This window comes from Erythrolamprus reginae, chromosome 10 (assembly GCF_031021105.1).
Source record: "Erythrolamprus reginae isolate rEryReg1 chromosome 10, rEryReg1.hap1, whole genome shotgun sequence".
Classification (NCBI taxonomy): domain Eukaryota; kingdom Metazoa; phylum Chordata; class Lepidosauria; order Squamata; family Dipsadidae; genus Erythrolamprus; species Erythrolamprus reginae.
The window spans coordinates 2,068,201-2,085,686 of record NC_091959.1 but is presented as its reverse complement, the minus strand read 5'-3'; the positions used below and the strand labels follow the sequence as shown (position 1 = coordinate 2,085,686).

The 17,486-nt window shown below is 42.3% G+C and overlaps 2 protein-coding genes across 2 annotated transcripts in view; both read right to left on the bottom strand.

Moving 5' to 3' along the window:
* MTMR10 (myotubularin related protein 10) overlaps positions 1 to 17,486 on the bottom strand; it is a 780,230-nt gene that overhangs the window by 208,304 nt on the left and 554,440 nt on the right. The gene's annotated exons all lie outside the window — the stretch shown is intronic.
* The window catches only part of THSD4 (thrombospondin type 1 domain containing 4), a 169,437-nt gene that overhangs the window by 139,288 nt on the left and 12,663 nt on the right, over positions 1 to 17,486 (bottom strand). Inside the window, exons 2-3 of the mRNA XM_070762735.1 lie at positions 11,483 to 11,597; positions 5,803 to 5,872 (exon numbers count right to left, since the gene is read on the bottom strand). Coding sequence (XP_070618836.1) covers positions 5,803 to 5,872; positions 11,483 to 11,511 — 99 coding nt within the window. The 5' untranslated portion in view covers positions 11,512 to 11,597. The remainder of the gene's footprint in view (positions 1 to 5,802; positions 5,873 to 11,482; positions 11,598 to 17,486) is intronic.

Sequence of the window (17,486 nt, the reverse complement as noted above, 5' to 3'; positions counted from 1 at the left end):
AAAGTGAACCCAAGAACAAGGGGGCACAATCTGAAGTTAGTTGGGGGAAAGATCAAAAGCAACATGAGAAAATATTTTACTGAAAGAGGAGTAGATGCTTGGAACAAACTTCCAGCAGACGTGGTTGGTCAACCCACAGTGAATTTAAACATGCCTGGGATAAACATATATCCATTGTAAGATGAAATACAGGAAATAGTATAAGGGCAGACTAGATGGACCAGGAGGTCTTTTTCTGCCGTCAATCTTCTAGGTTTCTATTTTACACAATGTGGAATTCAAGTGTGGAATTCTCTATCGCAACGTTTCTCAATCTGGGCCATTTGAAGATGGATGGACTTCAATTCCCAGAATTCCCCAGCCAACATGAAGTTTATTTATTGTATTTATGTGTATATGTATGTGTTAATGCCATGTGCATAACTAGTTGGGTGTTACAATATGTAAAGCAAACCACCAATGTATGTTTAAAAAGTTTAGAACATTGTTGCTTTAAGAGCTGGTGATAGAGTAGTAATCCATAAGAGGGAACCAGCAACATCTCTCTTGGGGGAGAATTTTAAATATAACATACAAACAAATATTAATATGAACACATCTACAAAGCAAACAAAGGAAAAAGAATAGAAATAGGATATTAAAATTGAAATATTTCAGTCCATTAAACACATTCTCTCTAAAAGAAAATAATTTTCTTACAGCAATTACAGTTGGTATAAAAAATTGTTCTGGTTATTAATTTTATAGGCACATTTGTTCTGATGTAACTCTAGTGATTAATGTTACTTAATTAATTAACAGTGAGAACAATTAACCAGTGGAACAACTGGCCTCGAAGTTGTGAGTCGTCCTTCACTGGAGGTTTGGAAGAAGGGGCCACTTGTCTAAAATGGTAGAGGCTCCCCTGCTTGAGCAGGAGGTTGGGATAGATGACCTCTAAGGTCCCTTCCAGCCCTATTCTGATTGGATGGGATGGCACTGATCTTCCACAGGGAAGCTGGATTGGCTGAAATGCTTTTGGTCCACTGGAAAATACAACCAATCATATCTACTGGGGGGTGGGCTGCCTTGGTCTCACAGATGGATTCATTTTGTGAACCTAATTAATCAACTGCACAAGTTAAAGGAATTTTCTGAGCTTTAGTTTCCAAGCTGGGAGAGATTCAAAAAATCAGGAGAATGAGTAACTTTACAATTCCAGGAGGAAAAGATTGAACTCTGCTTGGCAGCTACTAGCAACAGGTCCGTAGCAGCCGGACACACAATACAAACCCACAAATACACAAACACACCCAGAGCTCTCACTCGGGTATCGTGAATTCCCACAAACCACACCTCCCAAGTTGTTCTCCAGCTACTGCACATGTCTAACAAGAGAGAAATATTTGTCAAACTTTTACTCACAACATAAGCTAATTCAGTGTCATCTTTATTTGTTACATGCATACACAGATTTTTCTGTCGATGCAATCCAGATGTTTCTATTCTGGGTGACTTTAGCCCACGTCGCTTTCAAAAATCCCCCTTCCCCATCGATTGAAATGTTAGCACAAAAAAATAAAGCAAGGTTGGGCAGGAATATTAGAAAGGAAAAAAATAAAAGTATTTGCGATGGATGAAAGCTGCTCCTGACTGGATCAAGAATAGAATAGAATAGAATGGAATGGAATGGAATGGAATGGAATGGAATAGAATAGAATTCCTTATTGGCCAAGTGTGATTGGACATGCAAGGAATTTGTCTTTGGTGCAGATGCTCTCAGTGGACATAAAAGAAAAGATATATTTGTCTGGAATGGAATAGAAATAGAATAGAATAGAAATAGAATAGAATAGAACAGAACAGAACAGAACAGAACAGAATAGAATACTTTATTGGCCAAGTGTGATTGGACACACAAGGAATTTGTCTTTAGTACATATGCATTCAGTGGACATAAAAGAAAAGATACATTTGTCTGGAATGGAATAATAGAATAGAATAGAATAGAATAGAATAGAATAGAATAGAATAGAATTCCTTATTGGCCAAGTGTGATTGGACACACAAGGAATTTGTCTTTGGTGCAGATGCTCTCAGTGTACATAAAAGAAAAGAGACATTTGTCAAGAAACATGTGGTTCAACACTTAATGATTGTCATAGGGGTGAAATAAGCAAAGAAGAAACAATCAATATTAATAAAAATCTTTAGGATACAAGCAACAGGTTACAGTCATACAGTCATAAGTGGGAGGAGATGGGTGATAGGAATTATGAGAAAAAGGTAGTAGTAATAGTAGTGCAGACTCAGTAAATACTTTGATAGTGTTGAGGGAATTATTTGTTTAGCAGAGTGATGGCATTTGGAACACCAAGACAACCAGACACAAGAAAGTTTTTTGCCCAAACGCCATCACTCTGCTAAACAAATAATTCCCTCCACACTGTCAAACTACAGTATTTGCTAAGTCTGCACTACTATTACTACTAGTTTTTTCTCATCATTCCTATCACCCACCTCCTCCCACTTATGACTGTAACGTGGCTTGTATCCTTACAATTCTTATTAACATTGTTTTTTCATTGCTTATTTGACCCCTATGACAATCCTTAAGTGTTGTACCACATGATTCTTGACAAATGTCTCTTTTTCTTTTATGTACACTGAGAGCATCTGCACCAAAGACAAATTCCTTGTGTGTCCAATCACACTTGGCCAATAAAGAATTCTATTCTATTCTATTCTATTCTATCCTACCCTACCCTACCCTACCCTATTTTCTATTCTATTTTCTATTCTACTCTACTCTACTCTACTCTACTCTACTCTACTCTACTCTACTTTACTCCACTCCACTCCACTCCATTCCATTCCATTCTATTGACTCTTCTTCTGGGGATATGGAAGAGTTGGCTAGGCCCCTTCTTAGAAACATAGAAACATAGAAGTCTGACGGCAGAAAAAGACCTCTTGGTCCATCTAGTCTGCCCTTATACTATTTTCTGTATTTTATCTTAGGATGGATATATGTTTATCCCAGGCATGTTTAAATTCAGTTACTGTGGATTTACCAACTACGACTGCTGGAAGTTTGTCCCAAGGATCTACTACTCTTTCAGTGAAATCATATTTTCTCACGTTGCTTTTGATCTTTCCCCCAACTAACTTCAGATTGTGGCCCCTTGTTCTTGTGTTCACTTTCCTATGAAAAACACTTCCCTCCTGGACCTTATTTAACCCTTTAACACATTTAAATGTTTCTATCATGTCCCCCCTTTCCCTTCTGTCCTCCAGACTAGACAGATGGAGTTCTTCTCTTCTGCTGCTGAAAGACCCTCGGTGGTGCTTAGAGGAGCAAGAGGCCAGGCATACACACCAACCTGCTGATGCCTCCAGGCCACCTTGGATTGGAGCCAGTCAGAATAACTAATCTGCATGACGTTGTAGCCTTCAGCAGCTACTTCCCACGACCGCTGGTGGACTTCCCAGTTTCTGAATTATGAGATTCCCAGCTGAAGGGTGATGAAGGGAACCAGCAAAGGGAGGTGGAATGCTAAGCAGACCCACAAAACTAGAGTCCATTTTTCATACAGTATTTAGAATCAACGCCTATTACATTCGGTTTGTGCTATTTCTCTGCCAGCAAGGGAGATTTCCCCCATTTCAAAATAATAACAACAGCCACTCCAAAATGTCACCGTTAAAAGTGATATTAACAGCCTCTTTCAATTCAATTCAATTCAATTTATTAGATTTGTATGCTGCCCCTCTCCGAAGACTCGGGGTGTCTCACAACAATAATAAAAACAGTATAATAATGGAACAAATCTAATAATAAAATTATATTAAAAACCCCCAACAATTTAAAAACCATACAACACACACATAACAAACATAAAATATAAGAAAGCCTGGGGGAGATGTCTTAATTCCCCCATGCCTGGCGATATAGGTGGGTCTTGAGTAACTTTCGAAAGACAAGGAGGGTGGGGGCCGTTCTAATCTCCGGGGGGAGTTGATTCCAGAGGGCCGGGGCCGCCACAGAGAAGGCTCTTTCCCTGGGGCCCGCCAAATGACATTGTTTGGTCGACGGGATCCGGAGATGGCCAACTCTGTGGGACCTTATCGGCCGCTGGGATTCGTGCGGTAGAAGGCAGTTCCGGAGGTATTCTGGTCCAATGCCATGAAGGGCTTTAAAGGTCATTACCAACACTTTGAATTGTGACCGGAAACCGATCGGCAGCCAGTGCAGGCCGCGGAGTGTTGCAGAAACGTGGGCGAATCTAGGAAGCCCCACGATGGCTCTCGCGGCTGCGTTCTGCACAATCTGAAGTTTCTGAACACTTTTCAGAGGTAGCCCCATGTAGAGGGGAACCTCGAGGTGATGAGGGCATGAGTGACTGTGAGCAATGACTCCCTGTCCAAATAGGGCCGCAACTGGTGCACCAGGCGAACCTGGGCAAACGCCCCCTCGCCACAGCCGAAATGTTAGCTGTGCATAATACCACTTAATAGTCTCTCCCGTAACTGTTTCTTTCTACACATCTGAATTATGCCTTCACCAAGTCAACTTCATATATATGCTAAGTAGGAAATAATGGTGAGATAATTGCTGGAGGCCTTCATCCATTTTCCTAAATGTCTGTTCAAGCTCTGGCATTCATTCAAATATTCTACTCCAAGTCAGCGATTAACCAGCATTTTACCTATGTTCCAAAGCCATCCCCATTAGAATTTGAAGAAACAAGATCGAGATCTCGCAACATGATCTACAGTTGTTGAAATTATTTGTGAGCCCTCGAAGAGAGAATATCTATGGGATTAGAAGACACAGTTATTCCAAGAATCCAAACATGAAATGTGACCTCAGCAGTTTGGTGGATATCTAACTATGTTATTCTTGATCAAGGTAATCTTGATCAAGGCGGGACCCAGGGGAAGAGCCTTCTCTGTGGCGGCCCCAGCTCTCTGGAACCAACTCTCCCCAGAGATTAGAATTGCCCCCACCCTCCTCACCTTTCGTAAGCTTCTTAAAACCCACCTTTGCCGTCAGGCATGGGGGAACTGAGATACTCTTTCCCCCTAGGCCTCTACAATTTATGCATGGTATGTTTGTATGTATGTTTGGTTTTATAATAAGGGTTTTTTAGTTGTTTTAATATTGGATTGTTACATGCTGTTTTTTATCATTGTTGTTAGCCGCCCTGAGTCTATGGAGAGGGCGGCATACAAATCCAATAAATAATAATAATAATAATAATAATAATAATCATCATCATCATCATCATCTCAAAGATTCTAATATATTTTATTCAATAGATAGAGCTCAGCTAACTATCTGTGTGTCTGTCTTGGGATGATGATCTAGAGCAGGGGTAGGCAAAGTTGGCTCTTCTATGACATGTGGACTTCAACTTCCAGAATCCCTGAGCTAGCATGATTGACTCACGAATTCTGGGAGTTGAAGTCCACAAGTCATAGAAGAGCCAACTTTGCTTACCCCTGACCTAGAGAATATTTGGGAAGATATGGGTCCCCTTTACAAAACAGAATACAGAATAACAGAGTTGGCTTAGCACTTAGACTTATATACTGCTTGGTGTTGCTTTTTACAGCCCTTCTGTTTACAGAATCAGCCTCTTGCCCCCAACAATCTTGGGTCCTCATTTGACCCCCCTCGGAAGGATGGAAGGCTGAGTCAACCTGGAGCCCTGATGCAAAAAGGATATTGAGACTCTAGAAAAGGTGCAGAGAAGAGCAACAAAGAGGATTAGGGGGCTGGAGGCCATGCTGGTTCCTTATGTGATACGCAACACTTACCTTTCTGTGTTCGATGGAAGGCTGTGGAATGACCAGCTGAAATCCAAGCACCACAATGGAACTCAGAATCCTGCAGGCAAAAACAGTTTGTCATTGACTTTCCTGCTTCACAACCACAACTTTCTGGCTAAACGTGCAAATGGCCCGTCGTTGAGATTTGCCACCCCACCCTACAGGATGCCCACTCGTAGCACTGATGATGTACTGCAGTTTTGGACTATAAGATGCACTCCTCCCTAAAAGAGTTTTTTTTCCAGCCCTAACTAGGTGCTAATGATCTTCCAACTCTTACCTTGCAGGTTCTTTCATTCTTACTCTCTGCAAAGAATGTTTTCCAAGTTCTAAAACTTTCCAGAGTTTTTTTCATTGCTCTAACTAGCTCCGAATAAGTTTCTTTCCAGCCCTAACCAGGTGCTAACAATGTTCCCAGCTCTTACCCACTTGCAAGCCTTTTTATTGTTACTCTCTGCAAAGAATGTTTTCCAAGCCCTAAGTCTTTGCAGGGGTTTTTCATTGCTCTAACTTGCTCCAAATAAGTTTCTTTCCAGCCCTAACCAGGTGCTAACAATGTTCCCAGCTCTTACCCACTTGCAAGCCTTTTTATTGTTACTCTCAGTAAATAATGTTTTCCAAACCCTCTCTTCGTTGGTTTTTTTCAAGTCTACAAGTGGTATATAAGAGCCTGGGTGGTGCAGTGGTTAGAGTGCAGTACTGCAAACTCCTTCTTCTGATCACCGACTGCCAGCAGTTTGGCAGATCGAATCTCGCCAAGCTGAAGGTTGGCTCAGCCTTCCATCCTTCCAAGGTTGGTAAAATGATGACCCAGATTGTTGGGGGCGATATATGCTTATTCACTGCAACCCACTTAGAAAGGGCTGTAAAAGCAAGGTGAAGCGATATATAAGTCTAAATGTTATTGCTATTGCTAAATCTAGCACCGTTTCCTTTGTCCAACCGGTGAAGCATTTTCACTCCAAAGCTAAAAGTCCTTCCAATTCCAACCATCTTATTGACCGTCCCAAAACTGCTTTTATTTTATTATGGACTTTCTTTGGGGGGGGGGTTCCTTGAAAACTTTTCACTTCTCACCCAAAAAGCTTCTTCGATCCAATTCAGGTCTTCAGCAAAGCATTTTCAAAGGAAAAAAATCAAGACAGTTCAGTTGTGTTTTGGGGAAAGAGACTCCATAGTGTCATCCCCAAACCCTCAACACTTTACCCTTAGATTATCTACGGTTGACCCCTCCAGATTCCTAAGAGGTCAGTAAGGGGCGAGTACAAATGCACTAGAGTGCCTTCCGTCCCCTGTCCTATTGCTCTCCTATATCTCCTATTCCTTTCTTCTATTCCTATATCTTCTTTTCTATTCTTTCATAGATATATTTTACTATGAGTATCTCCTCTATAACCTTCATCATGTATTTTACTATATGTATATAGATATACCCACTAAAACTCTCTTTGTGTTTTGGACAAAATAAATAAATAAAAATAAATAAATAAAATAAATAAAAAGAAAAGTCCCTTTGGGATAACCTTTGGATGACTAAGAATCTCCGTAGAGTAGACAAAACTGCTTTGACGCTAACAAATTTTTCAAAGAAAAAACACTCATCCCAGCTTGGGTGTGTGTTACAAATGTTTATGTGCAAAGCGCAGATGGAAACCAAGGCTTATGTTTCACATGTCAAACCAACTCAACTTACAAATACTGCTATCGATTTACTCTTTTGAGCAAAGAGAAGATCTGACAGGCAGCTTCGCATTTTTTTTTTCTCCTACCCATCTTTCCACTGTCAGACTAACAATTGTTTATCTTATTTGCTGCCTGAAATAATGATTACCATTTTGCACCAAGTCCAATTATGCTTGCATGGTTTGCTGTGTTTAATTTTGTTTGCAATAATTTTTATTGGGTTGCACATTTTCATATCTTAACATTTCCAAGCAGATCTACATCTGTATATAGACTATTAATGTTTGGATAATTTAAATTTGTAAAGAATCCAGAGTCCTTAGCTGCCCAGAGTCCTTTGGGAGTGGACGGCATACAAATTTAATTAATAAATAAATTAATAAATACATTCTTTCTCTGTATATATTTAGCGTTACTAGATAAATGGTCAAAGCAATGGAAACTGCAGTTTAATGTTTCCAAATGTAAAATAATGCACTTGGGGAAAAGGAATCCTCAATCTGAGTATTGCATTGGCAGTTCTGTGTTAGCAAAAACTTCAGAAGAGAAGGATTTAGGGGTAGTGATTTCTGACAGTCTCAAAATGGGTGAGCAGTGTGGTCGGGCGGTAGGAAAGGCAAGTAGGATGCTTGGCTGCATAGCTAGAGGTATAACAAGCAGGAAGAGGGAGATTGTGATCCCCTTATATAGAGCGCTGGTGAGACCACATTTGGAGTACTGTGTTCAGTTCTGGAGACCTCACCTACAAAAAGATATTGACAAAATTGAACGGGTCCAAAGACGGGCTACAAGAATGGTGGAAGGTCTTAAGCATAAAACGTATCAGGAAAGACTTCATGAACTCAATCTGTATAGTCTGGAAGACAGAAGGAAAAGGGGGGAAATGATCGAAACATTTAAATATGTTAAAGGGTTAAATAGGGTTCAGGAGGGAAGTGTTTTTAACAGGAAAGTGAACACAAGAACAAGGGGACACAATCTGAAGTTAGTTGGGGGAAAGATCAAAGGCAACATGAGAAAATATTATTTTACTGAAAGAGTAGTAGAGCCTTGGAACAAACTCCCAGCGGACGTGGTTGGTAAATCCACAGTCACTGAATTGAAACATGCCTGGGATAAACCTAGATCCATGCTAAGATGAAATACAGGAAATAGTATAAGGGCAGACTAGGTGGACCATGAGGTCTTTTTCTGCCATCAGTCTTCTATGTTTCTATGTTTCTATGTATATATTTGGGGGGGGGGGGTGTTCTGTCCCCCAACTTTACAAAAATAGATTCTTCGTATTCCACAGGGGGTTGGATACAAGCTGTCAACATTAAAATTCAGGAAGCACGAACAGCCAAGGAAAACTGGGCGGGAAAAGAAATAATAAAACCGGCAGGACATTTTGGAACAGAATATGAATGGGTTTCGCTGCCAAGATATTTGTAGAAGTGACATCAAGGATGGCTACGAATCTGGGATGCCTCGGTCCCTGCCAAGTGTTTGTTAATAAAAGTTGGATGCAATGAAGAGCGATGCTATTTTAAAAATGCATTCATTTCTAGCCAGCGTAGTTTTGCAATCAAATTAAAAATCTGGAGCGTATCCTTCCCGCCCTGCTTCCAAAAGTAAATCTGATTTTGCCGTGTCCTTAAGAAATTGGGTGAGTAAGCATTGAGGTCAAAGCTTCCCTTGATTGGAGCCGATTGCTACGTGGGCATGGGTGTACAGAGTATTGTTTTGCTGGAAATAATACGGACATGTATTGCTGTCACTTTCTTCCAGATGTGATTTTACTTTCCAGTCTAATCTTCAATCTAGAAATTCCCCTTTCAAGTGCTAGTCACATCTGACCTTGCTTAGTTCTGACCTTGCTTAGCTGTGTTTTTGGGAGGGGGGTTTGTCCACATCAACCAGGTTGGAAAAAAACCTGGGTCAAAGAAAGAACATAAGCCAATTTGTGTTGCCCAATTTAAGTTAAATAAACAAGGACAAAATCCACCAAAAGGCTCCGTAAAGAGATCTCTGAAATAGTTATAATGTTCAAAACCAGTCCAACCAGCCCATCAATATTGTCCTTACCAACCCAGACAGCGAAATGATTTTTTTTTGTGAGTCACACATTCCTAATAAAGGTTTGAAACCCCCTTAGCTATCTTTGTTCTACTTTGACAAGCCCAGGAATTCAACCAGGTCTGAAGAAATAAGATTTATTGCTTACAGTCAACGTCCCAAGGGTGTTTTTCAAAAAGCCACTTGGTTTTATCTATCTATCTAGCTATCTATCATTCATTCATTCATTCATTCATTCATTTTTCTCCAACATACATCAAATATTTACATCCACATGAAACACAAATACAATAATAGCAAAAAGAAAATGAGCACAAATACTTTGCTTTGACCTCAATCTAAATATCAATGTCTGCCGATCTGCACCTCTATTTATTATATTTATTATTATTTATTAGACTTGTATTGGACCAGAATACCTCCGGAACTGCCTTCTACCGCACGAATCCCAGCGGCCGATAAGGTCCCACAGAGTTGGCCTTCTCCGGGTCCTGTCGACCAAACAATGTTGTTTGGCAGGCCCCAGGGGAAGAGCCGTCTCTGTGGTGGCCCCGGCTCTCTGGAATCAACTCCCCCCGGAGATTAGAACGGCCCCCACCCTCCTTGTCTTTCGCAAGTTACTCAAGACCCACCTATATCGCCAGGCATGGGGGAATTAAGACATCTCCCCCAGGCTTTCTTATATTTTATGTTTCGTATGTATATGTAGTATGGTTTTTAAATTGTTGGGTTTTTTTAATATAGTTTTATTATTAGATTTGTTCCATTATTATACTGTTTTTATTATTGTTGTGAGCCGCCCCGAGTCTTCGGAGAGGGGTGGCATACAAATCTAATAAATTGAATTGAATTGAATTGTATGCCATCCTGAGCCTTCAGAGAAGGGCAGCATACGTCTAATAAATAATAATAATAATAATAATAATAATAATAATAATAATAATAATAATAATAATAAATGACTCAACCTTCCTTTCCCCCTCCCTCTCCTCCTCTTTCTACTTTCTTTGATTCTCTCTTCTCCTTCCTTCTCTAACCTCTTCACCCTCTTTCTCCTCCTCCCTTCCTACTTCCTCTCTTTCTTTCTCAACCCTTCCCCGAGTGAACTGTCTACAATACTGAAATTCCTTTATTGTAGCAGACTAGCCGTTTCTTAATCTCACCTTGTCATCTTGCCAAAGCTTTTATTGCTAAATCATCTAAAGTAAAATTGTCTTGGATATACAACTTCAATCAGTGCTGCCTCTTCACTAGTCTCACCTGGGTTAGAAACAATACTTCTAATCCCCTCTTTCTCTTTAATATTAATTCAATCTTTTCCCTACTTTCTTGGGGGGGGGGGTTTCCCCTTGAAAACTTTGTGCTTCTTATGCAACAAGTTCCTTCTTGGGTGAGAGGAGAACATTTTCAAGGGGAAAAACCCCCAAGAAAATCCATTATAAAATCCTTTATAATATGTAAATAGATAGATTGATCTTGGTTTAAATTTTATGTATTTTGGTGGTGGGGTTTCAATGTTGTCTGGTGGGGGGCAACAAATCACTGAGCACTGTGCTATATGTAGTGTGTATGTTTTTACTATTATAAAAATTATTATTTTTTAAATCCAGTGGCTCCTTTGAAAAACCCCTCCAGTTAATGTTAGACCTTCTCTAGAAAAACGTTCAGAAAATGGTTTGCAATTTCCTTTATGGGATTTACAAACGAATCAGTAGCCTTTTTGGAGCAAATGGCACAGCTTTAGGAAGTATGGAATAACATCTGTAGAACTCACAGAGACGGAGACCTGGTTTCTTGAACAGTGCTTTGTCGCAAAATGGGGTAAAACTTATTTAATATCTCGCTAAAAAACTTAAATTTTGGACTCAACTGTACTTGGAATACATGCAAAGATTAGTCATTTTGGGAAAGTGGAGTCAATACTCACCTCAAAGACCCTTTAAAATTGTCTAGCATAATTCTGGATTCTGCAAATTAGGTGTCCGAGAGGCAAAGATTTGTTGCCAATTTGTTGAAATGGGGGGAGGAATTAGAGAGAAAACCTGGGGAAAGTAAATACAGAGAGAGAGGAGAGAGAGAGAGAGAGAGAGAGAATAGGATTAGTTTCTCATCATCATTTTTAAACAATGCTTTTCAGAATTTCTGTGAATGTTGTATCCTGGAATGGCTACCTTGTAACGCTGTAAATAGTTTGTTCCTCTTTTCCAGCGCTGTCTGAGCCCAAGCAGGAAGTCGCTCCTGATTGGCTCAGACGCGGCCGGCTCTAGCTTTGGCGGGAACCGCAAAAGTATAAAAGAAGCGGTTTCTCCCTGCAGAGCCAGTCGGTACTCGCTGAATTGTCACTTTACCTTGCTGAGCTGTCACTTGTTCTCTGAGCTGAATAAAAGTACCGATTGCTCAAAACCCTGTCTCTGGGTCTACTTCACTGGCGACGAACGAACGGAAGAACTTCGCGTGCAACATGGACAAAATCCAGATCGGCCAGGCTCCAGAACTCTTCGATTCCGAGAAAATGACATGGGACGAGTACATGGCCACCTTCGAGATATTCCTCGAGGCGGCGGGAATGCAGGACGCCGGAGCCGATCGCAGACGGGCTATTTTTCTCAACTACTGCGGCGCAGAGATCCGTAGACTTGCCCAAACTCTCACCGAACCAGAACAAGCAAGAGCCACAGCGTGGGATGTCCTTCAACAGAAACTAGCGAGCCATTTCAAACCAACCAGACCAGCCATGGTTTACCGGCATCAATTTCACATGATGGCTCAGAGAGAAACCGAGTCGATAAGCCAATTCACAACGCGGCTTCGAACGGTACTTGCTCAATGCAAGTTTCAAGATCCGGAAGCTCGCCTCACCGACGCCTTGGTTTTCGGCATGAAGAGCAACACAGTGAGAAATAAACTCCTCACCGAAGAAGAGCCGACTCTACAAACCGTGATCAAATTAGCGCAAACCGCGGAAGCAGCCGACGCAGCGGCAAGAGAATTAAAAGAGCACGGAAGGCGAGAAACCATTGCCAAAATCGACGCCGAGTCTCCCAGCGCCATGGGAACAGACGACCGCAGCCAGCCAACTAGCAACGGGGACAACTGCCTCCTCCTACAAGACCAGCCGAGACACCCTAGAGCTACTCACCCAGCCCCCTGCGCGGGCTGCCGGGGAAATCACCAGCGCCATCGATGCCCTTTCCGTGACGCTACTTGCCACCGTTGCAACCGGAGAGGCCACATCGCCATCGCATGCAGGGCAACGGCACCAGAAGAAACTTTTGCCACACAACAATACCAGCGACCTCAAAACCACCCCCCCCAATCGCGAGAAAGGAGACCGTTCCGCAACTCGGGTCAAAGGAATTACCCCACCGCTAACCGAGACTACAATAGAGGTAACTCTCAATTTTCCGTGAATAACACGGCAACCAAAAAGGGGGCTAAAATTGTTATCTCATTGTTACTAAATAACCAGCCTTGCTCAATGGAGCTGGATACGGGCTCGAGATATACCATCATGCCCTGGGAAAAATTTAAGCTATATATGCCTAATGTGTCTAAGGCTGACCTAATTCAAACCTCTTTGGTGATCAGAGACTTCCAAGGGGGGGTAATCTCGGTCCTGGGAACTGCAAATGTACCTATTGCATTTAAGAATGTTAAATGTACCCTTCCCATGCTTATTGTGACGGGGGCCAAACACTCCCTGCTAGGGCTAGCGTGGATGGAACCGTTGGGGATCGAAATTTCGGGTGTGTGTAATGTAAACTGTGATATTATGCCTAACTTTGTGAAAGAGTTCCCTGAAGTGTTCAGCCCCACCTTAGGATTGTATAAGGGACCCCCCATATCTTTCTCTATTGACCCCAAGGTCCCACCGGTTAGACTGAAACCTCGCAGGGTTCCCCTCCCGCTTCTCCCCAAGCTAGACATACAGCTGGACAAACTCATTAGTCAAGGTATCTTGGTCCCTGTGGAACAGGGGCCATGGGAAACTCCCATAGTGACACCCCTGAAGCCAGATGGCTCCTTAAGAGTTTGCGCTGATTACAAATCAACCCTGAATAAGGCACTCCAACACCACCCCTACCCCATTCCGGTTGTGCAACAACTCTTACACTCCCTGGGGGAAGGGAAAAGGTTCGCAAAGATCGACCTGGCGCAGGCTTACCAGCAACTTCCGGTCGATGAACAAACAGCAAACGCTCAAACGATTGTAACACACAGGGGGGCTTTCAAATGCACGAGGTTACAGTTTGGGGTAAGCATAGCCCCAGGAATATTCCAGAGCATCATGGAACGCCTATTGTCAGGGGTAAATGGGGCAATTCCATATTTTGATGACATCTTAATTGCAGGGGAAAACCAGGAACAAGTGAACAAAAGAATAAGGGAAGTACTTAAGAGGCTACAGGACAAAGGGTTACGAATCAAGCCTGATAAATGTGTCTGGGGAACTGACAGTATTGAATTCCTTGGGTATAAGATAGATAAAGAAGGTATCCACCCCACAACAGAGAAGCTGAGAGCAATTAGAGAAGCCCCAGAGCCACGAGATAAGAGTGAGTTGCAGGCATTTTTGGGCCTCCTTAATTTTTATTCCGTTTTTTTAAAGCAGAAGGCAACAGTAGCAGAGCCTCTCCATCGTTTACTCCAGAAGGAAGCCCGCTGGACATGGGGGAAAACTGAACGTGAAGCTTTTTGTCAAATAAAAAATTTATTAACATCTAAGAGTGTAGTAGTCCAATATAGTGCTTCACTACCCATTAGGCTCACGTGCGACGCTTCGCCGTACGGCATAGGAGGAGTTTTAGCTCACGTTCTACCCAATAAGACAGAGGCCCCAATAGCATTCTTTTCAAGAACCATGACCAGCACGGAGAGGAATTATAGTCAATTAGACAAGGAGGCTCTAGCATTAGTGGCAGGGGTAAAGAAGTTTCACAATTACATTTTTGGAAGAAGCTTTGAGCTAGTCACTGACCACAAACCCCTACTAGGCCTGCTAGCCCCCAACAAGCCCACTCCACCTTTTATGTCTCCAAGACTAATCAGATGGGCCCTTTTCCTCTCAGGGTATCAGTATGAGCTCAACCACAAGGGGGGGAAGGAAATCAACCATGCAGACGGCCTCAGCAGATGCCCCATAGCAGACTTGGTAGAAGACCCTGTTCCTGCCACAGATGTGCTAATGATAGAACTCGAGGAAAACCCACTAACCACAGCAAAAGAGGTAGCTGCACACACGCAGCAAGACCAAATCCTTAAACAAGTGGTGAACTGTGTTCTGAAGGGATGGCAAAATGATATTGTTAAACCTGAATTGTGTGATTTTAAGAACAAAAGGCTTGAATTATCATATGTAAAAGGTTGTTTGCTGTGGGGGGATAGAGTGATCATCCCCAAACGCCTAAGGGAAAAGGTACTCAGAATGTTACACGTGGGCCATCCTGGGATTGTCAGGATGAAGAGCCTAGCAAGGGGGCATTTATGGTGGCCAGGGCTAGATGCTGATATTGAAAGTTGGGTTTCAAAGTGTGACCCGTGCCAAGAGTCAAGGCCCAGTCCCCCCAAAACAACTCCGGCTGAGTGGGAACAGCCTGCTGGCCCTTGGTCTAGGATCCACATTGATTTTGCTGGCCCAGTGGGGTCTCAGTACTTCCTAATAGTGGTTGATGCTTTCTCCAAATGGTTGGAAATAATAGCAATGAACAACATAACCACAAGTGCCACTATCAAGGTATTGAGCAGACTGTTTGCATCCCATGGTTGCCCTGATCTATTAGTGTCTGACAATGGACCACAGCTAACAGCCAGGCAATTCGAATTATTCCTAGATGGCCTAGGGGTCAGGCATGCCCTCATCTCGCCTTACTCACCCTGGGCTAACGGGTTGGCAGAACGTTACGTAAGGGTGGCAAAGGAGGCATTGCACAGGTCAGGCCCTGGAGATGTGCAACAGAACTTGGACCAATTCTTATTAACCCAGCACATTACCCCTAACTCGCACACACATGTAAGCCCTGCAGAGTTATTGATGGGGAGAAAGTTGAGGTCACCATTAGACAGGTTAAATCCAAGGTTCTGTGTGAATAATAACCAAATGTGCATGAAACCAGAAAGAGAAATGTATTTGGGTCAAAATGTATATGTAAAATGTTTTGATGGAAATGTAAACTGGATGAAGGGAATTATTGTTAAGCAAAACGCACCCAAGACTTATATTGTTAAACTGGAGGATGGTCGTTTGTGGAAACGACACATAGACCACATTCGGAAACGAACTGAAAACCAATTGCAACAACCCGCTGACTTGGACTCTCCCCCTTCAACAGACTTTAGTACATTGCCCGAACTAAGAAACACGCAAAGAGACTTATCGGGCCAGGGGGAACCATCCAGCGACGCCGAGCCATCCTCGTCCTCCGAGGCCTTCGTTGGGCCCGCCAGGCCAAGTCCGCCGCACCGGGAGAGCAGCGGCGAGCCATCCTCCACAGTCAGTGGCGAAGGAGAAATTGGACTGCGCAGGTCAGCGCGAGAGCCTCGAAGGCCTCACCGATTGGACGACTTCATCACGTGGCTTTCTTGATGGATGAGTCCAACTATGAGGGGAGGGGTGTTGTATCCTGGAATGGCTACCTTGTAACGCTGTAAATAGTTTGTTCCTCTTTTCCAGCGCTGTCTGAGCCCAAGCAGGAAGTCGCTCCTGATTGGCTCAGACGCGGCCGGCTCTAGCTTTGGCGGGAACCGCAAAAGTATAAAAGAAGCGGTTTCTCCCTGCAGAGCCAGTCGGTACTCGCTGAATTGTCACTTTACCTTGCTGAGCTGTCACTTGTTCTCTGAGCTGAATAAAAGTACCGATTGCTCAAAACCCTGTCTCTGGGTCTACTTCAGTGAAAATGAAAGACTGGGGGACTATGATATCTAATCAGCAGGAGAAACAAAAATAATGTAAAATATGTTCACCCCACCAGAGCTTCAAATGCAGATTTCAAAGAGATATAAAACCAGGAGATCCAAATTTCACACTTATCACCCACTTTTTTTACCTGCAAATTCTAGAGGCTAGACCCCTGGTTCCCAACATGGGGAGCACACCCCACAGAGAGCCAATTTGAGTTTTAATGGGGGAAATTGGAAACTTGTTTAAACCAAGATAATGGCCTTTTAGGGTTCTTTCACGTGAGTTCACTTTTTGAATAGTAAGAATTATATGTCACGGGGGAGGCATCAGGATTTTGGAGATGCTTAGGTGGAGCATGGCCAAAAAGAGTTGGGAACCAATGGTCTAGATCCATTAAACTGAAACTTGATTTACACAATTCATGGACAAAGTTCACCTCTTAATAATATAAAAATAAAATTGTGCCCATTTTTTTTCCGAAAAAGACAAGCTAATTTTTCCAAATGCTGATTTTTACAAACCTACCTACATTTTATCCAAATTTATCCCCAATTTACCTAATTTTTATCCCATGTTTCCAAAATGAGGTAACTATGTATGATTGGTTTTTTATAATAATGGGTTTTTAACTATTTTTAGTATTGGTTTATTGTATTGTTATATGCTGTTTTATTACTGCTGTTAGCCACCCCGAGTCTGCGGAGAGGGGCGGCATACAAATCCAATAAATACAAATACAAATAACTAAGATAAAGTTTAGGAAAATGCTATGCTATGTTTCCCCAAATTTATTCTACGCTGAACCTATACATGTTACACACCCATCTTCTTTCTGTAAAAATAAAATAATAATAATAAGCGCCAACTCTTCCCAAAGCCTGTAATAAAAGCTTTTAAAAAAAGAATCCCACTTTGGTCTCTCAGCTGTCATTCCCAAATGTCACACCATCCTTTCAGAATGGAGAACATCCATTTTTAAAAGGCAGCCCCCATTGCAAAAAAACCAGCCTTCCCATCCTAACCCAAAATAGGC